At 43.5% G+C, this 26,399-nt stretch overlaps 1 protein-coding gene across 1 annotated transcript in view; it reads right to left on the bottom strand.

The window, feature by feature from the left end:
• Window positions 1-22,085, bottom strand: part of ALDH1A3 (aldehyde dehydrogenase 1 family member A3) — a 31,439-nt gene extending 9,354 nt beyond the window's left edge. Inside the window, exons 1-7 of the mRNA XM_083475130.1 lie at window positions 21,071-22,085; window positions 11,729-11,833; window positions 6,864-7,004; window positions 5,313-5,442; window positions 4,321-4,382; window positions 1,652-1,780; window positions 1,266-1,379 (exon numbers count right to left, since the gene is read on the bottom strand). Of these exons, the coding sequence (XP_083331256.1) occupies window positions 1,266-1,379; window positions 1,652-1,780; window positions 4,321-4,382; window positions 5,313-5,442; window positions 6,864-7,004; window positions 11,729-11,833; window positions 21,071-21,526 (1,137 nt within the window). The 5' untranslated portion in view covers window positions 21,527-22,085. The remainder of the gene's footprint in view (window positions 1-1,265; window positions 1,380-1,651; window positions 1,781-4,320; window positions 4,383-5,312; window positions 5,443-6,863; window positions 7,005-11,728; window positions 11,834-21,070) is intronic.
• Window positions 22,086-26,399: the final 4,314 nt, after the last annotated feature.

Below are 26,399 nucleotides of genomic sequence, written 5' to 3'. Positions count from 1 at the left end.
ATTGCAGGAACCAGGAAGAGCCATGCCAAACTCAACCAGTAGGTGGTGTGACATGCCAAGGTCTTCAGTTGTCCGGCTCTTAGACATTTGAGACAGACCTTCGGTGCCGACAGCAATTTACCATAATTATACAAGGTCATATCAAGCATGCAGAGAATGCCACCGCAGATGCCGCTGGCAGTTCGCCAGGGAGGATATTAAGCTCTGAACCACAAACATTGAATGCACGGGGCAGATCAGGGTTTCTGTTAAAGTGGCATCTGACGAAATCACAAATTACTCTGTTTAGACTGAATATAACCAAGGTGCAGTTTGCAAATATATGTCAACTTGGGGGCTGCATGAACAAACCACACAAGAGCAAAACACAGTGGGGTGAGGGCATGCCAGAGAACTGCGGAAGGTATGGAGAAATGGAAGGGATGCGGGTGGCACTGTGGGTTAAACCACAGAGTCTAGGACTTGCCAATCAGAAGGTCGGCGGTTTGAACCCCTGTGATTGGGTGAGCTCCCATTGCTCTGTTCCTCCTCCTGCCAACCTAGCAGTTTGAAAGCACTTCAATGTGCAAGTTCGCACTTTATTGGCCAAGGGAGCCGGCGTACAGCTTCCGGGTCATGTGGCCAGCATGACTAAGCCGCTTCTGGCAAACCAGAGCAGTGCATAGAAACGCCGTTTACCTTCCTGCTGGAGTGGTACCTATTTATCTTTTTGCGGGGTTAGAACCGCCAACCTTCTGATCGGCAAGTCCTAGGCTCTGTGGTTTAACCCACAGCGCCACCCACGTCCCTATTTAAGGAGATACTCTCTGGCAAATGGAGGACAGAGTATGCAGAACTCGACATTTTTCTTGAGACTGCCTTGTTGAGAATACGAAGTTGCTACATCAAGAACTATTCCTATACAGCAAGGCAGAGCCTGTCTATTCGCAAGCCACACCACCCAACAAAAATTATAGCTGCTCTCACACTATACTTTTAAAGTATATCCTTTCTCTCAAAGAATTCTAGGCACTGTAGCTTGTTAAGGGTTGCTGAAAACTAACTCTGAAGGGTAAAACTACAGTGCCCAGAATTATTTGAGGGAAATAACATGCTTTGAACGTACTTTAAAGTTATAGTGTGTACCTGGCTTCAGAAAATACTTCCAAAACATACTGGTGAGAGCATCCTATGTAGGTTTAATTTCTATGCTTTCCAGAGTTCACTAACTGGGGGTTGTAGAGTGGCAAGAAGAGAAGCAAACACAAATGTTTAAAATCACCTACCTCTGTTGACCCAGTAAAAGCTACTTTGTCAATGTTAGGATGCGTAGAAATAGCAGCTCCAGCTGTGGGACCATATCCTGGCACAATGTTAACCACACCTGGAGGAAATCCTGCCTGGAGGGGGGGGGAGATGTTTTATTCCAGAGTCAGAATAAGAAAAATTAGGGCATGGCTTCCATTCATTGCAAGGGAGTGGGGCGGCATGCAAAGGAGTATTTGTGCCCTTTGTTAGGGTGAGTGGGTGCCACTGGGGTGTACGAAGAGCACACCCACTCCTTGCCAGTCATCAAACCTCCATTCCTTTGGAATTACAGGGCAGGGTCTCAAAAGTCCACCCCCCCATTGTGTAAAGCCGCATAAGCTCACCTGGCTTCTACATTACTCACCTCCTTGACTAAAGAGCCAATGTATAGTGAAGTAAGTGGGGTTTGCTCAGCAGGTTTAACAACTAAGGTGTTTCCACAACACAGAGCAGGTGCCATCTTCCAAATCAACATGAGCAAGGGGAAGTTCCACTGAAACAGAAGATCATGACATTCACCTTATGAGGATGTCATTGCTACCATTTCTATACTTTGACTCTTGTTCTAGAAATTCAGAAGGCGGCTTCACAATTGTATCATTACAGCCTCTTCCTCCCAGAAAACCCCCACACTCCTAAGTAGCATTGGCAATTTCTGCACACTGAAGCCGAGTTTTTACCACATGTACATATTGTTATATACTTTGTCAAGTACTTATGGGCCCCCCTTTTTATATTAAAACTGTGATTCTTCTCTAGACAGGACGTGTAGTTGCCTCTTCTGTTGACGTTGTAATACTTTATCCTGTCCCCAGGTGTCACTGTAGTGCTACTTGTCTCCGCATATACACAGACAAACAGAACTATACCAGCAACGCTTGCAGATCATAGCCAAGTACCAATACGTCCATTAAAGAAAATAAGACCACAGAGCAGCTGCTCTTAAAATCATAATCAAGGGCAAGTGAGGCAGATCTTCCCAGCTCTGTAAGACCAGAGGGAATCTACACAGGAAGGGAACTATAGGTGGAAAGATAGATCAACTATGTGAAAGGACCACATGGAAATGTGATGTTAAAAATAAATAAATCCACAGAGGTCTCGATTCCCTTAGCTGAACACATGATTTGCATGCATAAACAATTCAGACACAATCCCTAACACCTCTTTTTAAAGAAGGGCTGGGAAACCTGTGATCATCTCAGTGTTGGACACCTCTCATCAGCCCTACGCAGCATGGCCATTGGTGATAGGAGTTGTAGTCCAGCAACACTGGGAGGACCACAGGTTTATAGCCTTGGTTCTTAGGTAGGGCTAGGAAATAACCTTGGCCTGCTTGGTTTGAATCCACTCTTCTAGACTAGTTGGAGTACTAGTAGCTCCTATGGATGGAAGGATCTGTCAATTTCGGTTCTCCCCATTTCTCATTTTTCCAATCTTCAGTTCTCCATATTTTGCAGCAATTTGCAATTTATTTATATTTAAAAACACACACCATGAAAATCAATCAGCATTTGAATGCTTCTAATGCATTTTATATGCAGTTTTGACTAACGTACATAGCTTTGCAAGTAGCTGTCCCTAATTATTGTGCATTTTTGCAAATTATTTCCACCAATAACCATCATTTATGCAGAATTCAGATAAGTGCAAACTGTGAAGGATAGCTGTGTTTCAGGCTCTCATATTGTTCCAGAAAGTGCGAATTCAATCGATTCAGCTGCAAATGTGAACTGACTCAAATCTCTCCACAATCGCTAGTAGCTCCTTCTAATCCTTTCATCTGGCCAAAGGGAGGCAAAAAATAAGTTCAACCTCAGTAGAGTCTCCAGTCTACCCAGCGAAATTATGCATTTGTTTTCCTGGAGACATCAGATGTCAACCCTAGTCTAGTCTAACACTATACTGGCCACCTCCCAGCAGTGGTAAGGAAATATACCAGAGTGGTATTTTATTCCAACAGCTGTGTAAACATTCTCAGCCTAGTTACAAGCATCTTCCGCCAACAAAAATACCTGTTGTAGATTTAAGTAGAGTTAATTGCTGGTGGTGATCTTCCCCAGCAGCGTAATCAACAGAATTGGCCATGATACGCTGGATTAACCATTATGCTAAGCAAGGGACAGAGTAGCGCCCCAGCCACTCCAAAGTCTCAGCTGCAGTGCAATTAGCTGGGAGTTTTCCCTAATGCAGAAAAAGCAGCTCCTAGCACTAGACTCTTTATATCTCCTGCAGCTCAGAACACAGCAGCTTCTCCCGCTACTAAGTAAGGGCTGTAGTTCAGTAGGAGAGCATCTACTCTACATGCAAAAAGTCCTCCCAGCATCTCCACATAGGCCTTCTGAAACCCTAGAGCAGGCTTCCTCAACCTCAGCCCTCCACTACAATTCCCATCATCCCTGACCACTGGTCCTGCTAGCTAAGGACCATGGGAGTTGTAGGCCAAAAACATCTGGAGGACCAAGGTTGAGGAAGGCTGCCCTAGAAGGTCACTATAGACAAAATTGAGCTAGACGGGTCCATGGTTTGACTCTATATAAAGCAGATTCCTATATTCCAATGGAAGGGAAGTAGAAGTGGACACACCCAAAATTGTGAACAAAGGAAATACAGATAGGACCTTACTAGGGCTCAGGGCTCAGTTAACAGGCCATACACTGGCAGTTACCTAGCAGGCTACCGCCAATATTTTGATCTCTCTCTGTCAAGATTGGGAAAAGCAAGGCATTTGTATCATAACCCTGGGGGGGGGGGCAGGGAGGTTATGATCCAGAATGAAAAACGCAACTTGTTTCAAAGTTTAAAGGAAACCAATTTACTTCTCAAGCAGCCACATTTGACTTTGTGAGCGGAGATAAGGATATTATTTATTTATCCATCCTTCAAAGCCACTTGGAAGTGTGTTGGCTAGATTGTCTTGAAATCTCAGAAATTGAAGGAAACATTAACATTATTCACTTGAACAGGCAAAAATCAAGATGTCGGCAGTACAGAATACTTCTCCAGAAATGCAGAAGACGACATTCTACTCACCGGTGTAATGGCACCACAAACCCCCACAGGCTCATGTCGGGTGAAGCAGACAAAGTTTTCATCTGTAAAAGTTTTGAGAATGCAAGTCATCTACCTATGATGGTTGTGATGTGGATGATCCCATGGGATCAAAGATGCAGCTGGGGAAAGCATTTTTTTAATGCTAAAAAGCACACCCCCTTGGCTTTTTTGTCCTTGGAATTGCTGTTTACTACCCACAGCACCCATAAAACCAGTACAGTACTCCCAGCCAGATTGGGACCCTACAGCTGTTTCCCCGCCAAAATAAAGAAGGCTGGATTACTAAGCCTGGTTCATACATCATGCTAAACCATGAGTTACTAAGCTATGGTTTATAGAACCATGGCTTACCGTTATATGTAAATCTGGTCCAGAGGCTTCACTATGGTTTGTTTACTGCCAACAATCATCAAGATGAATTATTGCTTATGAACCTTGGTTTGTTTTAACTATGGCTTGGTGTTATGTGTAAACCAAGCACCCTTCCTTAACCATGGTTTGTTCGCCCACTCCATCCCAGACCAGAATACAAAATCAGGAGGCAAGAGTAGTTGAAAAACCAATTTTTGATAAACAAGGCATGGGTTCTTTTTATAGTCTATAAGCACTATGTCTGCATGAACAAACTATGGCTTCTTAAACAGTAGCTTCATATTATATGTGAACCAGCCCCTCGTTTATACCTCTCTCCTAAGCATATGAAAGGAAGATTGTAGCTGAAGGCCCAGCAACATGGCCAAACCACGGTTTGGCAGTCAGTAGCAGGCTTCAGGCAGCCTGTCTGAAGTGGATTTCTAATCCTGGTTTATAGGTAAATTATGGTTTCCTGTGAACCAGGGCAAAGAGGAAGGAATCTGAGAACTGTTCCTGCGAACCAAAGCCATATGCTAGCCATGGCTAACCTCACTACAGGTTACTTCTGTTTGCCAGACCTATGATGTTACATGTATACGACACAAGCTCCAACTTACCCACAGGTATAGTCTTCCCCTGAATTTTATCGGCCCAGCCAGCATAGTATCTAAGTGTTTTTATGCAGCCTTCAAGGTCAATGAAAAATGCTTGCAGAAATGGTTTCCCTGTGTCCATTGTTTCCAAGGTCTGGAATGAAACAAAATGTCAATCCCCCACCTTATTTGCTACGGGGGTATATTGCTGGGGATGGGTGAACCTGTCCATTTTGGTTTATAATTCTTCCAATCATAAATTCAATCTACATTTCCACATCAGTTTGCATTTTTTTTTAAGTCCTCTGGAAATTCACCAGTATTTTAGTGCAAATTTCACCTAAAATATACACATGGTCATTTGTAAGCAATTTCCCCTAAAATGCAAAGCAATTTCCCCAATATAATGCATTTTTGTATACTATTTTCAGTAAGATGTGCATTTCCGTGCACACTTTAATATTTGCCTTTTCGTACACATTACTTGGCTGGAGAACTCCATTGCAAAATTCAGAGAACTGCAAATTTTGAAAGATGGCTGCGTTTCATTTCACATGTTCTTTTGGAAAGTGTGAATTAAGCAGTTCCCCTTTCAATGTGAACTGAACTGAACTTCTTCCATTTCTCTGCATACTGCTATTGTCGAATCCTTATGAAGATTTCTCCCCCTTCAGTGGAAGCAGTAGGTGACCAAAGTTGAAGGGTAGGCCCTAACATTAGACAGAGTTCACCTTGGGTGCCATGAATGTGCAGTAATCGGTAGTTATTTAATTTATTATTATTGTATTTTTTTTTCTCCCAGAGAGAGACATTTGTAGTATTTTCTGTCTTGTATCAAAATAACATAGGTAGTCTGGGTTACTATAAACCTTTACTTGGGGAGAGTGGGGAGGGGATCATTTACTCTTTTGCCTCAGGCCATAAAAAGGCCACACACTGATGCTGCTTTCAGATAAGTGATATTTTAGAGGTTCTCAATAAAGCATCATTTAGTTCAGGGATGGGGAACCTGTGGCCCTCCAGACAACGCCAACTCCCACTCCCAACTCCCACCAGCCACAGTCCTCATGGCCAATGGTCAGGGTGGATGGGAGTTAAAGTCCAACAACAAGAAGTTCCCCGTCCCTGTTCAGGTATATGTGTCTCCGATGATGGAAAAGCAATATTCTACAACTCTGAGTTTGTGTATACATTAATAAGTAGGTTTCTACAGGCTGAAAAGGACAAAGGTTTCCACCACTCCCCCTCACTAATTCCACTCTCTCCTGAAACCTAGATTTTACTACCTGGTCTAAATGAAGGAAGGAAGTTAGCTGAAAAGTTGTAATCTCATAAGTTGCCTAACCTTTGAAACAGAGCCAAGAACTCGGTAGCCAACCCACAAACTTCCAGAAGTTTCTGGAAGGCATCTCACATCACCTCTGATTATTGGCTGGGAATGAGGAAGGTTGAGGTCCAACTACATGTAGGGGGCACATGTTGGTCACCCTTGGTATTGTAGAACCAATGGCTTATGCACTGCAGCATAAGTAGGCTCTTAATCTCCAGACCAGACATACTTCAGACATCACTTACCGCCAACACCACTCTGTCTCGCTCAATGAGGTCGGCCAGCTTGTTGAGGAGCCTTCCTCGGCTCACAGCATCCATTTGTCTCCACAAAGATCCTCTTTGGAAGGCTGCTTTTGCTGCCTCTACTGCTTTATCAACATCAGGCTACCCACACAAAAGACCAAACACAAAATAAAAAGAACACACTGTTAGATGCTTGCATAGTCCAATGCCCTCCATATGTTTTAGACAACAATTCCCATTAACCACAGCCATCACAGCTGTAGTGTCTGAAGCTGATGTGAGTTTATCGTATTTTTCGCTCTATAGGACGCACCTTTTCCCCTCCCAAAATTAAGGGGAAATGTGTGTGTGTGTCCTATGGAGCGAATGCAGGCTCCTTGGCTTCAGCAATAGCAACGCGAAGCCTCTGAAGCGCAGAGGGAGCGCTCCCTCCGTGCTCCGGAGGCTTCGCGTTGCTTTCGCTGAAGCCTGGAGAGCGAGAGGGGTCGGTGCGCACCGACCCCTCTTGCTCTCCAGGCTTCAGGGATAGCTGCCTGAAGCCTTCGGAGCGCAGCGCGAGTTCCCGCTGCGCTCCAGAGGCTTTGGGTTCCTTTTGCTGAAGCTGGGAGAGAGAGACTCTCCTGGCTTCAGCAGAGAGGGAGAGCTGCGCAGCGCCCCTTCAGCCAAGCGGGGCCCCTTCAGCCAAGCAGGGCTCCGTTTCTCCTGCCACTTCACTGAAGGGGCACTGAGCAGAGAGGGTGAGAATTTTTTTCTTGTTCTCCCCCTCTAAAACAAGGTGCATCCTATGGTCTGGTGTGTCCTATAGAGCGAAAAATACGGTAACTAGTCAAATGGGAGGGGGGGAGCTTTGAAGGCAATCAAAAATCACTCAGGGGCAATATAGCCCAGAAGTTGTGGTTTAGCCACTCCTGGCCTAGAAGATAGTAGGGGTGCACCAGGCAAACCTATTCTGGAGTTTTCAAATACAGGCCAATCAAATGGAAATGTCCACCCTATTTGTGAGTGGTGAAATTTAACAGAGGGATTTTGCCAAATATTCGTTTGAGAGAGAAAAAGAAAATTCTCTATGTGCACAATTTTTAGTTCACTCAATTCTGCACGCAGCTAGATGGCTAGCTCATACTAGCAGATGAAGAAAGCATTGGGCCCAGAGAGAACCAAGAGTGGGGCAGGGCAAACCCACTGAAGGCTTCTTCACCATCAACAATATTAAAATACATATTTGGTTGGCTATGTTCAAAGTCCTTCACTCTCTTCATGGGCAGAGAACTCTGGAAAGAGTTGTCAAATATCATTGGCAACATTGAAATCCTCCTGCAGTTTGTGGGAAAACCCTCAAAAAGGAAAATTTATCTGAAAATGTCTTCTAAATCATGTTCTTTTTCTTCCCTCAGTGGCTAGCTGAAGTATATTTCCACCCACTCAAAACAGTGAACATATGAAGGTATTGATTGGGTTGTCCAGCAAAATACACTTCCAACTCTCAAAGCATCATTCGCAGAATCACAGCAGGTGAACAATCCCTGCTCTGGCATGTGACTACATTTGGTTGAAAAGTTTGACCTTCATAGCTCCCAGAAGTGATTTGAATACCTCTGTGCGGTCCAAGATACTGCAGTGTCATTATTTACGGAAATGGAGACACTCGGTTGAAGTTCCTCAACGGAAAAGGTCAGGCCCACGTCAACTCTCAGTTACAAGACTACGAAGGAGGCCCAAAGCAAAAAACCGCACAGACAAGAAAACTCTATGGGTAGGGCAGACATTCCAGTCATAACCCACCCAGTGCTTAATCAGTGTTATGTTTCATGGATGTTGCAATACAGAGGCATAAACATGCGGCTAAAGTGTGGGGTTAGTGAATGGAGCACTAGATCCCTCACAGCTGTCACCAGGCACTGTTAAATGCCTGCTGAAAAACTTTTCTATTCCACCTGGTCTTTGCAGGAATGCGTCCTTCCACAATGGTTAATTGATGCCTGCTTTTACCTTTTTGTTGTTTTTATTGTATGCTTTTGTGTTTTTTATTGCTGTAACCTGCTTTGATTTTTCGTGACACAGTGGTATACCAATATTTTTGTAAATATATAATATATAATAGAGTACATAAAATGCCACCAGACAACCAGCAAGCAAGTGGGGGGTGTATCTCTCAAAGATGCTGTACAGATCCCTAATAAAAAGTCACTTATTGAACAATGCAGGATGCACCATTATATAACTGTAGAGTTGGAAGGGTCCTCAGGAGTCATCTAGTCCACCCCCTGCAATGCAGGAGTCAAAGCTAAAGAAACACTGGCAGATGACCATCCAAACTCTGCTTAAAAACCTCCAGCGATGGAGAGTCCACCACCTTCCCAGATCGTCAATTATACTGTCAAACAACTCTTACTCCCAGAAAGTTCTTCCTAATGTTTTCTCGAAATTTCATTTCTTGCAATTTGAATCCATTGGTTTTGGCAGAAAACAAGCTTGCTCCATCTTCCGTGAGACACCCCTTTAGATGTTTGAAGATGGATATCCTATCGCCTCTAAATTTTCTTTTGTCCAGGCTAAATGTACCTAACTCCCTCAACCGTTTCTCAGAAGGCTTTATTTTGCAAACCCTTTATCGTCTTGGTCGTCCTCTGCACACATCCCAGCTTGCCAATATCCTTTCCAGAACTGGATACAGTATTCTAGCTGGGGCTTAATAATAATAATAATAATTTTATTTATATCCCACCCTCCCCAGCCGAAGCAGGGCTCAGAACGGCTAACAATAAAAGTAACACAGCATTCTAAAATCAATTCATTCTAAATTCATTCTAAATCAATTCATTCTAAAATCAATTCAAATCATGCTTAACTAAGGCAGAATAGAACTCGAACTCTTGTTCCCTTGATCAGGACACTATTCTGCTGCATTAGCTTGGGGGGGGGACTGCTCCTCATCACCCCTGTTGCCTCATGTTAAGATTGTGGTCTACTAGGACAGAGTTTGGATTTGGATTTGATATCCCGCTTTCTCACTACCCTAAGGAGTCTCAAAGCGGCTAACATTCTCCTTTCCCTTCCTCCCCCACAACAAACACTCTGTGAGGTGAGTGGGGCTGAGAGACTTCAGAGAAGTGTGACTGGCCCAAGGTCACCCAGCAGCTGCATGTGGAGGAGCAGAGACGTGAACCCGGTTCACTAGATTACAAGACTATCGCTCTTAACCACTACACCACACTGGATCCTTTTCACATGTAAAACTGGTTTGGCTTTCTTGCACAGAAGTCTACTTCTGTTTAAAAAGCAAACAGATTTTCTGTGACAAGGAAAGCAATAGGAAACTGCAACAGCAGGATAACAGTTGCTTGATGCGATGCAAAGTCTCCTTTCCCCACTTTAGGGCACAAACCAAGCCTATTTAATCTTTTATTTTGCCTGTCTGTAAATCTTCATTTTTATGTGAGGTCACTCTCTCTTTCCATTAAACAAAATATGAACACAATGGGAAGCTTTCTTCTCTCTCCTTTCCCTTTTTTTGTCACTTTCCCCCTTTTTAATCAGATTTATGTGCAAGTTATGCAAAATGAGAGTCTATGTTGTTAACTTTGTTGGTAAAATGTATGTATAAAACCTCTGTATGCCAACTTGACATTAAAATAAAATGCATCTCTCTCCCTCTTCAAATAAATCAAACTGTTGTGTGCAAACAAATCAGGACAATACATAGCTACTGCAGTGCCCAACTCCACACTAACTGGTAGCCCCTTAAAAACAAAAAGCATGCCCAAAATGAGCTCAAGCCATTATGGAGTCTGCAGTGCAAAAAATGGCAGCCACTTATGTTAGTCACATAATAGGTAATTTAATATATTTAATGATTAATGGTGCCCCCTCCACATGCCTCTTGGGAGGGATGAAAGCCAGTTCTGGCTCTTCTTCCTTCCTTATGCCCTGCTCCATTTTGAAGATCTGACAGCAGGAGAAACCCCTTTAAAGTGAACCCTATCCCTGTCACAGGAACTCTGCCATTTCAAGGGGAACCAAGTATAGGCAACTCCCCGTCTGCGCAAAGGTGGCATTCTGGGTCACCGCATGTTGGTGTGAAATTGCGTATAACTGGAACACCCGCTGAAAAAGCCTGCAAACACCCTGTTCCACCCCGTCCCCCATTTTGTGATGTTTGCAGGTCACTTCTGGATTCAGCACAATGCGCGTGTGGTCGCATGCATATCAGACACACCTAAAACGGTTGCTGCCTGTAGAACAAGAAGTCACAAAGAAACACAAGCATGCCTTTTCTTATTTGTTTGCGTGAGCAAGCTGGAGTTTGGGCTGCCTAACTAAACTACAGGAGGCAGTGGAAGAAAGAAGTGCCTGGTGTGCTCTGGTCCATGGAGTCACAAAGAGTCGGATACGACTAAATGACTAAACAACAACAACCACCCCAGGTTGAGACACTTGAGAGTCCCATGGGCTGCAAGAAGATCAAACCTCTCCATTCTTAAGGAATTCACCCTGAGTGCTCACTGGAAGGACAGATCGTGAAGCTGAGGCTCCAATACTTTGGCCACCTCATGAGAAGAGAAGACTCCCTGGAAAAGACCCTGATGTTGGGAAGGATTGAAGGCACAAGGAGAAGGGGACGACAGAGGACGAGATGGTTGGACAGTGTTCTCGAAGCTACCAGCATGAGTTTGACCAAACTGCGGGAGGCAGTGGAAGACAGGAGTGCCTGGCGTGCTCTGGTCCATGGGGTCACAAAGAGTTGGACATGACTAAACGACTAAGCAACAACAACAACAAACCCAGGTTGATCGCTCAATTGTGTTGCCAAAATGCACAAAATGTAGCTATCAACAACCAAGCTCAAGGAAGGAAATCAAACAAACCTTGTCCCCCTCTTCGACGTCACAGATCTTCTCAGCCTTTGAAGGGCTAAAGGTAGGGAACTTCTTTCCACTCTTTGATTCATGCCATTCATTGTTAATAAATATCTAAAAGAGAGGAAAATAAAGATTTCTGCATCATGAGAAGAATAAGCTTATCTTCTCCCTAACATGCATGTTTTTCATGTGCAGGTTACGGTTGTTACGTTTTGTTTTGTTTCATTTTTTTAAAAATCAAGGAGCATTTTATCGTGCTGCTGCCTCTTGCAGTCTTGATACCGGCTCACAGTTGCAGTGTAAGACTGCACTCCTCTGCTTGCTTACTAGGCAGTTACCCTCCAAGTCAATATGTACAACCTTCATAGGACAGGACCTTTGCACCACAAGGGACCAAAACATTCAGCTTCCAGGTACAAATCTCCATGTTGCAATGGGAAGTTGTACAAGTATGGACATTTTCAGCTCATGTGGCAGATGAATACCCAATACAGTCCAGATGGAGATGTTGACCCAGTTCACATGTAACACGAAGTCAAACCACAGTTTACTGTAAATCTGAGTGTGTGGGTGCCTAGAGACGAGATTGAAGCTGCTTTGCGGCAGGAATAATGCCTAAGAAGCATTAAAAAAGCCGTGATCTCCTCGCGGGGAGTATAAAGGCTCACATGTTCATTTCAAACCATGGTTTGGCTTTGCGCTACATTATAACTGAGCCGACAAGTCCCACTAACATCTAACATCTGCACATTTTACCATAAAAAGACTCATCAAATACTGAATATTCATCTAACATGTCATCCTAAAGAATCTTTGCTGCCTAGTCAAACAGATCACACCCCTGTTGGCATTATTTTCACAGGCATTGCTTTGGATATACAGTGGTACCTCAGGTTACATACACTTCAGGTTACAGACGCTTCAGGTTACAGACCCCGCTAACCCAGAAATAGTACCTTGGGTTAAGAACTTTGCTTCAGGATGAGAACAGAAATTGTGCTCCGGCAGCGCAGCAGCAGCAGCAGCGGGAGGCCCCATTAGCTAAAGTGGTGCTTCAGGTTAAGTACAGTTTCAGGTTAAGAACGGACCTCTGGAACGAATTAAGTACTTAACCCAAGGTACCACTGTACCCGTCAAACTTAAAGTGCTACCTTTTGGTCAACTGCAAAAGCCAGTGAACATTCCATTTTAGATTGATTCATTTGATATTGATATCCGTCTTACCTTTAAAGTCAAGCTCTCTGCCTAGATAACTCAGCTGGTTAGAGTGTGGTACTTATTATGCGAAGGTTGCAGGTTTGATCCCCATAATGGGAAAGCTGCATATTCCTGCACTGAAGGGGGTTGGACTAGATGATCCTCAGGGTCCCTTCTAACACTACAATTCTATGATTACCACAAACTGATCTGGACAAGGTTTATTAACCAGAAGGCAGGAGCTGCTGTGGGACTGGAACATGTTCTGCACTTAAGACAACCAGCTTACCAAGAATCAGCCTATACACAGTGACGGGGGTGGGAAACCTGTTCCCCACATCTGGTGTTGACCCAGTTGTGCTTCCTAGCTTGTTAAGGATGTCACACTAAGTGTTATTTTGTTATAGCATATGGGTAAGTGAACTGGCGCTGTGGTGTTAACCACTGAGCCTTGGGCCTGCCGATCAGAAGGTCAGCGGTTTGAATACCTGTGACGGGGTGAGCTCCCATTGTTCAGTCCCAGCTCCTGCCAACCTAGCAGTTCGAAAGCACGTCAAAGTGCAAGTAGATAAATAGGTACTGCTTTGGTGGGAAGGTAAACGGTGTTTCCATGCGCTGCTGTGGTTTCGCCAGAAGCGGCTTAGTCATGCTGGCCACATGACCCAGGAAAACTGTCTGCATACAAATGTTGGCTCCCTCGGCCAGTAAAGCGAGATGAGCGCCGCAATCCCAGAGTCGTTCGCAATTGGACTTAACTGTCAGGGGTCCTTTACCTTTTTTTTTAAAGTGAACTGTAAAGATGAGAGAGGTTGGCATGGAAGGGATGTTCCAATCTTAAAGTTCCACATCAGTTTGCTATTATTTTTCAAAGACCTCATTGAAATCAATCAGCACTTTAGTGCTAATTTCTCCCTATAGTCACATTTTTGCAAAACGCTTTCCACAAACACAATTAGAGAAATAGACTAATCATATTGACTGGACAGTCCTTATATATGCCTACCTACAAGCAAGTCCATTGAGGTCAATGGGACTTAGTCTCAGGTTCATGGGATTGCAACCTAAAAGCATATGGGTAAACAATGTAAAGCCCTTAGTGGTTTTGACAATTAAGTGGCATTCACATTTTGTTAAACAAAATAAAAATTAAGTGCCGTGCCCAATTTGTTGGGGCCTCTTTTTATTCAAATATTTTATTAAAAATAAAATTAACCCTGTGAGGAGCCTCTGCAATGTAAATTACTCTGCTACTGCACTATATTTGCAAAATTCACACAGGAGTCTGATAAGAGTGCTTCTAGGATATTGTTTACTACTATGCAAGTGCTGTCCCAACATTTCAGCCGCTTGCCATTTAGTTTTCTTTTCTACAAAAATGCCAGTGGCAATAAAATATCCTAATAAATCCCACTTTTTGTCACTGGGCTGTTGTTGCTTTTGGTTTGCCAATGTTAACTTATAGGATTTTTTTGAAAAGTTCCTTCCCCCTTCCCTGCCCGCCAACAAAAACTGATCTAGGGAAACAGACTTAAGCACCCTTCCTTCTTCTGACACAACACACATGGCTTTGTTTTGGGACATTTTTCTACCACAAGATATGCTGGAATTTAGCTTGAGGTAGAAAAATGATCCCCAAAAACCATTTGTGTTATGTTTTCAGAGGCCTGGGCTTTGATCTAACAAACCAATTAATTGGTTAAACAGCCCTTGCAGAAATGCTTTAGCTGGGCAACTGTAAAAACATTTGTGTTAAAAAGCAATTCAGAGGGGATGACTGTCAAATTAATTTTTTTAAAGATCAGCATAAAACAGCAATATACCAGCGACCCAGTTTTTAATGAAAGCTTATTTGCAATCACACGGATGTTTTTACAGTTGTTCGGGGAGGGGGCTACCCATAATGTGATGAGCTACTACAGTATTGCATCACACAGAGTCCATTTCTCAGCACCTGTTGATATTCTCTTCTGCTTTCTTCTAACTATTGGTTCTGAACTGCAATTCCTCCTTTGCCCAAAGTTGTTTAAGCCACAAATATTTTAGAAGAACCTCTTTGAAAACCTATCCAAACAAATATGTATCAACTCAATGAACTGAAATGTCTGTTCACACAATTCCAAGTCAGGGCTAGCACTAACACAAAGCACGGCGATGAGGCCTTTCCTTAAAAGGTGACAAAAATCACGTTTTTCCTGAAGTAGCTGCAGCATCAATTTTAGGACTGGAGTGTGTGTTAGTAGAACAGATCCAAGACCAGAACCAGATACTTGCAGAGATGCCTTAAATTCACTTTGCAGTAACAAAACACACCGCTTTGAAGGGTGAGGTCACTATCCTAGCCTCAGTTGTCAGGAATCGCCATTGGCCTTGATGGAATTTGTACTTCAGAAAGCCTGGGTAGGCTCAGGTACCATGTCCTTAAACACTTGAAAGAATTAAGCATCTTAAGCACATTTGCTCCTGATTTCTATAACCCTATAAAATGTTCATTAGATATCTACTATCTATTAAAAAAATGAAATAATGGATGAAACATCCCTTAAAATTTCATGCAAGCTTCCTGAATTCCTCTTCTTTATTGGAGACAAACCTTTTCCCCTGAAAATCAGCTGCTGATTGTTATCTAGACTCTAGAAAACAACTTTGCCCAACTCATTCCTATTTACACTTACTTTCTTCCACATTTTCTATATACTCAACTAGAGCCAGGGCTTTTTCGGTTGTGGCTCCGATCTGGTGGAACACTCTGTCACAAGAGACTAGGGCCCTGCGGGACTTCACATCTTTCCGCAGGGCCTGCAAGACAGAGCTGTTCCATCAGGCCTTTGGCCAGGGCACAGCCTGACTCCCTCCCTCGGCAATCTTCGCGGAGCTCTGGCCCAATGGTTGCCAGTGGCTTGATTTGAATTAATTTTATAATGAATGATTTTAGAGTGTTGTGTTGTGTTGTGTTGTGTTGTACTTTTGTACTGTTTTATTGTTGTTAGCCGCCCTGAGCCTGGCTTCAGCTGGGGAGGGCGGGATAAAAATAAAATTTTACTTGGATTTAACACAGACGTGTTTTCTAAATACGTAAGACCACCACAATAATACTTGCAAGGAAACAGTTTTGGGATTGACTCATTCAGAGGTATATATGAACAGTATGGAATGGTTTTGGGGAGCTGTAACTGATCACCATCATTATCTGACAGTCTTGTGCTTATAAACTGATCGGGGGCACCCACTATGGTTGGGCTCCAACTCCCATCAACCCCAGAAGGCATAAGCAATAGTCAGGCATGATGGGAATCACAAACTCTCCAAGTGTCCCTTTTCCCCCATTAGAGAAATGTTGGAAGGTATGGTAATATGTCTCTATTTTCATTGGAGGGTATAGAGTTATGTGAGCCCCAAGCCAAGAAGATAAGTAACTATACAACCTTTAGAAGACATCCGAAGGCAGTCCAGTATAGGGAAGTATTTTTTAATGCATAATGATTTCTTAGGTTTTTATATACAGTGGTACCTCGGGTTAAGAACTTAATTCGTTCCGGAGGTCCGTTCTTAACCTGAAACTGTTCTTAACCTGAAGCACCACTTTAGCTAATAGGGCCTCCTGCTGCTGCCGCGCCGCCGGAGCACGATTTCTGTTCTCATCCTGAAGCAAAGTTCTTAACCCAAGGTACTATTTTTGGGTTAGCGGAGTCTGTAACCTGAAGCATATGTAACCCGAGGTACCACTGTATGCTGGAAGCCACCTCGACTGGGCAACACAGTGAGATGGGTCGGATATAAATAAAAAAATTACTATCATCATCATACAACATAAAATGTTGTATTTTAATCTTGTTTTTAAAGCTGTATTTCAATCAATTGTTTTTATATTTGGTGTTAGCCGCCCTGAGACTGGTCTTGGCTGGGGAGGGCGGGATATAAATAATTTATTATTATTATTATTGTTAGCATCATCATCAGGGAATAGGATGCCCCTATTTTCACTGGAGAAATGTTGGAGGGTATGGAATCATATGCTTCTTCCAAATAATGTGTATGATTCATCCATTCTGTTTGATTTTTGAGATGGTCAACATCTGCTGTTTTCCACATTTTGGGATGGATACCCAAAATGTCAGTGTTTTTAAAATTTATGTATATATCTATACGCCTATACATTAAGGAGAATGTGTACAAGCAGGCCTCCTTAACGACAGATATATGCACACAACATCTACTCATACCTGTCTCCTCACCAAGATCCTACGTTAGGCAAGAGAAGTTCTTTTCATTATGGCCACAGTAGGGATGTCAGACAAACTCCACTGAGTTCACATTTAAAGACAAACCTTCCCAATTTCTACATTCTGATAGGAAAAAATACACGATCCAAACTCTGCACGTCTATGACTCTGTGAAATGCAGCTATCTTTTGGAACAAGCGTTTCTCTGAACTTTGCCCGGCCGTTCTCCAGCCACGTAATGTGTACAAAAATGCACACATTAGTGAAAATCACATCGAAAAATGTATTAAGGAGCATTGTTTTACAAAACTGTGCACTATTTTTCAAAACTGCATAAAAACGTGTATAGCAGAAATTTGCACTAAAACGCTGGTGAATTTTCGTGAGGGCTCTCGAAGAAGAAAATTCGCAAATGGCTGTGAAATGTAGAGAACTGAACCTCAGAACCGGAAAGTGACATTCTCTCAATCCCTAGCAAGCAGTTTAACATTTTCCTGGAAATAAGGCCATTGTTCACATCTTATGTGGCTGATGCGTTTTGCAATGCACATCTTATAGGATCCAACACAAGTTGTGAGAGGCACAAACTCTCCAGGTTTGAAAGCAAGACCCAAAGGCTTTAATAAAGTGATCAGTTAAGGCTGCAATCCTAGCAAAACATTTTGTTTCCGAACACAGAGCAAATGGTACCTCTAAGCAAGGTATATAGTGTGGGAATTTTCCAGAGTCACTCAGAGGAGGATAAAGATGATGTGGAAGAAGCAGGGTGTATTCACGAGGCCCTAAGCCCAGTCACATTATTTTGGCACTTGAAGCTAAAAATCCCCCAAGCTCCTCTCCCCATTCCCCAGAAGTTAAAAAAAGCCAACCCAATCTGAATCATAAAAAATTTAAATGACTCAACAATTTACTATACTTTCATGACACCCTAATTCAGTTGCCTGAGTTAGCTGCCTAATTTTACCTAATGGTAGGGCTGGCTGTGACCGACTGCATTACTTGCCATGAGAATGTGCTAATAATATGGCAGAAGTCTTCTATTAAGGAGTCCTAAAAGGCCTGAGACCCCCCCAATTCATTTCATCAAGTCCGATATAACGGATCTGAAACGTGGTGGGTTCTGGCTTTCTTTTTGTTCCAATGTGCCACTGAGTGGTTATGCTTCAAGAAAAGGAATTAGCTCCTCTCGATATGAATCCCAGAACCTGAAGTTAACAGTGGTCAGTTACTACAGCCCAGATCAATTCCGCTAGCTGAAAGTCCTTACTAAAGGCTGCAGTGTGTGGATATTGTAACTGAAAGTGATTAGTTCATCAATAGAGGCCAGACAGCTAATTGGGTTTTTAAAAAGTATTTTAAGTGGTAAAAGTCTACAGCTTGCTTAGCATAACAGTTAAATCCATTTTCAAATAACACACTCCTTCCTACAAGTCCCAAGCATGTGTGCAAAAGACTCTTTAAACTTTCTTGATCAATTTCCCTGTTTTATGACTAATTCACTTTATTTTTGTATAGGCAGAAGTATACATGTTCCATTTATTATCGTGCATTCTTTCATTTTCAAATAAGTGAGATTATACAAGTGCCTGTAGTTGCACATGCTGCCTAACATTGCACAGAAAGAAATACACACAGCGATTTTCAGCAGAAGATTCACAGCAACCTTGCACTTTAAACATCACCTTTATGTTGTTTTTCTTAATTAGGCATAGGCTCAATTTCAGGTATTATTTTCTGTTGGGACCTCAGATTTAGACTCTACTTTGGGACGAGATCTTCAGACAAATACGTCAAGGAGAAGGAATAAGTATAAATTTCAACAAGGCAATATTGCAACTGAATTTTAATCATGCCTCCAATTTCCTTGTCTTTTTTTCTTTAAACTGACGTTCTATACAATTTAAGACCTGGAAATGTTGCCAAATAAACTCTTCTAACGCTTTCTTTGGGTTCTATTTTTGCTGGGGCGGTGTCCTGCTGTCAATCTAAGTTGTAACTGGTAGATGCAGTTTTCATTTTAGTGGCCAAATACAGCAGGATATTTGCATAAATGCAAAAACCTGGCACAGACTAAAATACCAGCAATCTAGATCATATGCTGAATATTATTCTTATTCTAAAGGTGAGTAATACTACAGCTACGCAATTCACTACCGGAAAGCGCTCAACTTTGCAGTCCCAGCTGTTCAATTGAGTCCTGAACAGGAACAGGAATAGGCTATAGTGAATGATGGACTGGCTCATTATTATTTTAAATAATTACTTACATGAAATACGATTCATTCGGCTTCCAACATGGCTACAGGGCCAATCACTCCAAGCATGCCTCTTGAAGAAAATGTAAAAAGCAGGGTAGCATTTTGCTTCTACTAATTCCTAGCCAATATTAACGCCCAGAAATTTTACTATTTTGAGATGCTTCACTTTCATTCATTCTCACACCGGCAGACTCTGTGGGCTAATGCCACTATCGTTCACATACTGAACAGAAGGTATGAAATAATACCATGTGCAATGGAGTGGTACCCCAGTTGAAATCACACTTCAATAGTTTGTGTTAAACAAGCCATTAATTCCACATCTTCAGCCTCCCTCCACATTTGCAATAAGGGTATAACACTGACCTACCTTGCAGGGGTGGTTTAAGGATTAGCTGAACACTATTAGAAATGCAGCAATATTATGGTACCAAGGTACAGGAAGAACATGGATCTAGTCATGTCCGTAAAATACATTAATGGAGATCCAAGAGAACTTGAATAACTTTTAGACATGCAAACCTAGTTCCACTATGAGCCCCCCCCCCCGGTACAAAACTTTCCAATGACTGCAGAAGTCCTTTCCTATGAAGGTGAGGTCAACTTCCACCAGGAGCAGGGCCTTTTCTTCAGCAGCCCCAGACTTGTGGAACATAATATACATGGCCTCATCTCTGCTAGCTTTCCAAATATGGCCATAACCTTTGGAAAGTTAACTGCTCTCTTCTCTGGCTATGGATTTCATTATTGCGATGTTTCTGTTTGTTGTTTATTCAGCTGGTATGTCCTCTGCTTCAAGCGTTCAGGCTATGAGTGATGTGGCTTGTACAGCCAAAACAGTGTTATCCACGCACAAGAGGGCATTGGCAGGCTCAGGGGGACCCCAGGGTTTAACAAAAGAACATTTTGGAAGAAAAAAAAATTCCCCAGGAAGCAGGGGAACTGCCCAAGATTGCCCAATGAGGACAGAATGTTCAGCGGCCCTGAAACACTAACTACTGAGGAACTGGAAAACTAGATGGAAGGGAATGTAAAGTTTGTGCATGTCTTATTGTGTTGTTTGGTTTGGGAGCTCCTTTCAATATTAATTATGAAAAAGCAGCACATTAATACTTTTAAACAAGAAAAGATATCCTAACTCAGCCACAAAGTTACTGAGGGCAAATCTTCCAAGTGCCCAGGCTTCAGTTTTCCCTGCTGTAAAATGAGCACAGTGGCAAGGTCATCTCACATAGCTTTTGCTGCTCACAGCATGCTTGAGATGCACTAGATTTATTTAAAAACAAACTCAAATAACTCAAATTCTCTCTCTCTCTCTCTCTCTCTCTCTCTCACACACACACACACACACACACACACACTTCTTGGAAATTGCAACCCAACCATTTTTCTGTCAGCTTTTCTACATTTCCCCCTGTAAAATGCAGGGCCATCTGTGTTTTGTGGCTTTTATCCTGGAGCAACTTTTAGGTGTGCATTCTTCTCTAGTCTACTCCTTTGAGCAGGTTTTGTGGGGTCGGGAGGAAGAGAGAGATTGACCTCCTAAGGACTAGAGACTTTATTTCACTTTAAAATCCCTCTAGTTCCTCCCACCAGGGAGAGAAAAGTAGACATAGAAGATGATAATCACACAGAGGACGCATGAAAAGAGAAACCTACCGCTGCCCCCTTACCTTGGTGTACTTGACCTCCAAGTTCCTAATAGGATGAGGAAGCGGAGGGGTTGTTTTCTTCTCCGGCTGCCCATTTTCTACGGCCCCATTGATTGCGGCCATCTCGCAGGATGCCTTGGTGCGGGTAGTCTCCCTCTTCCTTGCAGCCGACGGAGTCCTCCTCGGCAGGGTGACAGGCAGCCGAGCTCGCGCAAGCCTTTCCCAGGGCTTGCCTTTATGAATTCTCAGCCTCCAGCGGGAGTCCCGGACCGAGGGCTCCCATTGGCTGCGCGGCTCTAAGCCACGCCCCGCTGCTGGTCCATGCAGCCGCTCGGAGGCTGCAATTGACAGGCAGCAGGTAAGGAAGGAAGAAAGAAGGAAAAGAAGGCGCGGGGGCAAGGCGCGGGACCCAAGCAGGTGCGGAAGATCAGCTCCAGCTTCCTCAGCAGAAAGGGGTGTGTTTGTATATATGCACATATATTTTATGTGTGCATGCGCGCGCGCGCGCGCACACACACACACACACACACACAAAAAACGTCTCTGTTTCTCTATCAGCCTCTGCCAACCGGGTTGTGTACTACAACTCCCACCAGCGGTTGTGTACTACAACTCCCATCAGCCCCAGCCAGCTGGTGCATATATAATAAATACTGTGGATATGTGTGTACGTGTGTATCCTTTTTCTCCAAAGAAGCAGCAGCTGTTTCATTTATCCCAGCTGTGCAGCCCCCTGGATTTTTTCATTCTTTCTCTTCCCCACCTCCCCCCACCCCTTGCAAAAATAAAACAATGAAGGTAATTGTTTTAAAAAACCTCCTGGAATGGCTCGATGGGCTGGGAATGAGTTAAGAAGCCCCATCCCCGTTTGTGTTTGTTTTTTATAAATTGCCTTAGAAATGAGCACACGCAGCCTCAAAAACTCAAACCTCCGAGGAGGTCAGCTGTACTGCCACGCAGAGCGTTTCATATCCATCTATAATGGTGCTGCTTGTGTGTTTAAAGTTCTCCTTTTCTCCCCTATGATCACTGCAGCGCGATGGAATGAGCTCATATCAGATTAACCCCTCCTAATCAAAAACGTGCGTGCATAATGTCCATCTCTCCCCTCTCGCCGTGGAAGAGCAGCGCGAAGGAAGCCTCGCTTGTTTGCCTTGGCTTGGCTGGGTTGGCGAGCCTCGGGCCCCTCCCGCCCGGCTCTGGCGCTCGGCCCACCAGCTGGATGCTCCTGCTCCCAGGCCAGCAGGACCAACAGCGCGGCTCTACTGCAGGGCCCCAGGGAGCGATCCGCTGCAGCCACTATCAGCAGGGAGGGAGAGTCGAAAACGTACACGCCATAGATTTAAAACACATTACTTCCCCCCACCCCCAGTATCATGGGAACTGTAGTTTACCCCAGTCCCAACACCTTAGCCAAACTACAGTTCCCAGGATTCTTTGGGGAGGGCAGTGTGCTTTGAATGTATGTTGCGGGTGCAGTTTGGGGTCTGCGTACTGTAAAGCACATTTGAAGCACATTTCCCCCCACCTTCTGGGGCACTAAGGGTTGGTGGGAACTGTAGACTACAGCGCCCACGGTTCTTTGAAGGAAAGACTGTGTTTTGATAGAAGGCTTGCTCTCGTGTAGCAATGTATAAGAAAGCAAGCCTTATGAGGAACGGTTGAAGGAGCCTGGAAAAGAGGTGACTGAGAGGGGCTGATCTTCAAATATCTGAAGGGCTGTCACATGGAAGATGGAGCAAGCTTGTTTTCTCCTGCTCTGGAGGGTAGGATTCGAACCAATGGCTTCAAGTTACAAGCAAGGAGATTCCAACTAAACATCAGGAAGAGCTGTGGAACAGTGGAACAGACTCCCTCGCGAGGTTGGAGACTCTCCTTTTTGTCAGCATAGGGTGGATGGTCATCTGTCTTGGGCGCTTTAGTTGTGACTCCTGTATTGCAGGGGATTGGCCTAGAATGAGCCTTGGGTGTCCCATCCATCTCAACAATTCTGTTAATCTATGGCAGCTTTAGAGTGTGTAAGATGGTTTAAATATCAAAATTTCAGAATGGACTGATTTTTAAGTATGCAAGAGTTACTTTTTTCAATGCACCCCAAATGAAAATTGCTCAACATTTAGAGTATGTAAGAATCTTATTTCCCCATAAAGATTAAAATCTGTTGAGTTAAGAGTGAAAGCTGCTTTTGCTTTCACGGGAGTCCAATCAAAAATGGATTTAGAGGCAAACGACCCAGCCAATTGCTTGGGCTGTCAGATTTGAGGTGGGTTTGTCTGGTGGGTCTAGTATCTCAAACCACTCAACAGCTGAAACAAGCAAGGCAACAATTCACATTTACTTAAAAATGTGTGTTTATTCATTAGAAGAAGGAAAAACAACCCAAAAGCTACAGTAGGACAATAGATTGATTAGGACCATCTATGATGTCACAAAAGTATGAGCAATTTTTTGAGTGTTCCAGAGCTCTTCTGCTGCTGGATTCCTGCAGATCTCAACACCTTGCTCACTATTAGCTAATGGTTTGGTTGATCCTAATAAAGACATTATCCTGCTACAGCTTCCGGAGTCATCTTCGCTTGCGAAGCTGGCAATGTGTGACTTAACATTTATGATGTATGAGGATGATTCATGTGAAATTTACAGCTTCACTCCCTGTTCAGAAAGCAGCAGGGGCCTAAGTGATTGTGGTCAGATTTATGTGTGCTAATTTTTTTTGGCAGAGATACCTTGTTCTTCATATGATTTATGAGTCAAAGTTGTGAAATGGGCTTTTAATGCAACATTTAAAAATGTATTCGGCAGTTGAACTAATGGAAGAGGAACAATGAAAGGGGTGTTATTTGGTCTAGGGCAACCCTCGCTCCATTGCCTATTTTTCTGTGGAAATTACTGATCTGAAAGTGTCTCCTGATAAGCAAGCTTAGACAACAAGTGACTCATGCAGAGAGACAAGGGGGGGGGCAGTCTCTTCTTAAGGCAAGTCATTTGGCTTCATATCAAGCACGGTGGAACAATCTGATGCAAGGACATGACAGAGTTAACTCTGCTCAGTAAAAGCTGATTGGAAGGATCTGATCGGAGCACAGTTGAATAATACAGAGACACAACAGGGAGCCTCCTCTTCAGGTTTGCAGAAGCCCTGAATGATCTGCTTTTAGTCCTGCTGGCCACATGACCCAGAAAGCTGTCTGTGGACAAACGCCGGCTCCCTAAGCCTGAAAGCCAGATTAGCGCTGCAACCCCATAGTCGCCTTTGACTGGACTTAACCATCCAGGGGTCCTTTACCTTTTTACATTGCAGCTTGTAAGAGTGGCTGCCCTTGAAGGAATCTGCCCCCATGCCTCTGCATGAGTCCTTGCTCTGGACTTGCCTCCAAGCTCATAACAGAGATTATAAAGCCAGCTGTCATGATCCAGTCACACCTGAAAGAGACACAGTACAGAACTATCTTCTCCAAGGGAAATGAAATGGAAGGAACCATGTTCAGGGCAATAAATCACGCAGAGACCCAGCCGGCAGCTTCCTCTTTGTGGAGGGCAGACACTTTTGGCCCACAAAACTCTTTATAGTTAATTAACTAGTATTTAATTAACCAAATTCTCACCACACACTACCAGTTCTCTTTGAGGACATGAAAGGTTTGAACCCACAGTTTGGGAATTACTGCCACAGTGATGAATCCAATAGGCACCCTGGCATGAAAGACAGGCCAGAGGTGACCTTTTAGCTTATGTCTGATTTTAATTGTTTTGCAGAGGTTTTAAATAGTTTTAAAATGGTTTTTTTACTGGTAATTTATTCTTTTTGTAAACTTCTTAGAGATTGTTGTTGTTTTACAAACAAGAGGGTTATAAATTTTATGAAATTAATATGCGTGTGTATATGTATATAAATTTAAATGAAAGAAATGGTTGTTGCAAGGTCTCAGGCCCCAGTGGTCAGAATCCTGCATTCAGTTGCCATGCTGAGATGGAGTCCTCCAGTATAAGAGATTGCATTGTGGCAGCCAGAGGAGTACCCCTTGCAGGAGAGATCCCAAAGTAATAGGTTCTGTTTCACTGCACACCAGTAAGCTTCCAGACCTGAAAAAGCAGCCATTGTACCTATCAGAACAGGTACAGTTGGGGGAGAGTATGATTCACAAGCTGGAATGATTAACAATGCAACCCAATGTAAGTTTGCTGGGAAATTTCACTGTGTTTCACGGAAGATTGCTCCCTACCCAGTGTGTTTGGAAGCACAGCTGAGATCCTGCAGAGAAGGCATGCCTCATTATGTCCTTGTTTGTTTGTTTATGTCGCATTTGTTATTTTCTTCTTCCCGTTTCTCGGAATCTCAGTAATTTCGGTGCTGGGATGTGATACGGATATGGAATTCCCCGAGCCCCACTTCCCATCTGGAGTGGCTAGAGGTGTTCAAGAATGTCCTGGTCATTTGCCTGGTCTGGAAAATGACGATTTTCTTGCCTTGTACGGGATGCAATATTTACTCTTAAGATTTGTTCCAGAGTATCTAGGATGTTTCCTGTAGCTGATATCAAAAGTGGGGCAAAGACTCTGTTAACTGTCTTTGGCTTCCCAACATCCTCCTTCTTTCTCTTTCCTTTTCTTCATTTACAAGTGGGACAAAATTGTTGCAGCATGAAGTGCTTCTTTTCCACCCACTCCTCTCTATTCCACCCCCACCCCATTTTTCATTTCTGTTTCAGTCTGCCAGCATTTCATTCCCACTGAACATGCTTGCTGAGTCCTTAATGACCCGTTCTTTGGGTGTGTGTTGTCCTTCCTCCATTGGGGTCTTTTTGTGTAGGTAGACCATATAACACCGGTCCTAAAAGACCTACATTGAAGAAGAAGAAGAAGAAGAAGAAGAAGAAGAAGAAGAAGAAGAAGAAGAAGAAGAAGAAGAAGAAGAGGAGTCATCTGGATTTGATATCCCGCTTTATCACTACCCTAAGGAGTCTCAAAGCAGCTAACAATCTCCTTTCCTTTCCTCCCCCACAACAAACACTCTGTGAGGTGAGTGAAGCTGAGAGACTTCAGAGAAGTGTGACTAGCCCAAGGTCACCCAGCAGCTGCATGTGGAGGAGCGGGGATACGAACCCAGTTCACCAGATTACAAGTTCACAGCTCTTAACCACTACACCACACTGGCTCTCAGTACATTTCCAAGCACAATTCAAAGTGTTGGTGCTGACCTTTAAAGCCCTAAACGATCTCTGCCCAGTATACCTGAAGGAGCGTCTCCACCCCTATTGTTCAGCCTGGACACTGAGGTCCAGCTCCGAGGGCCTTCTGGTGGTTCCCTTGCTGTGAGAAGGGAGGTTACAGGGAACCAGGCAGAGGGCCT

Source organism: Podarcis liolepis (assembly GCF_965112155.1).
Source record: "Podarcis liolepis genome assembly, chromosome: 14".
NCBI classification, from domain to species: Eukaryota; Metazoa; Chordata; class Lepidosauria; order Squamata; family Lacertidae; genus Podarcis; species Podarcis liolepis.
This window is presented reverse-complemented; position numbering and strand designations above follow the sequence as displayed.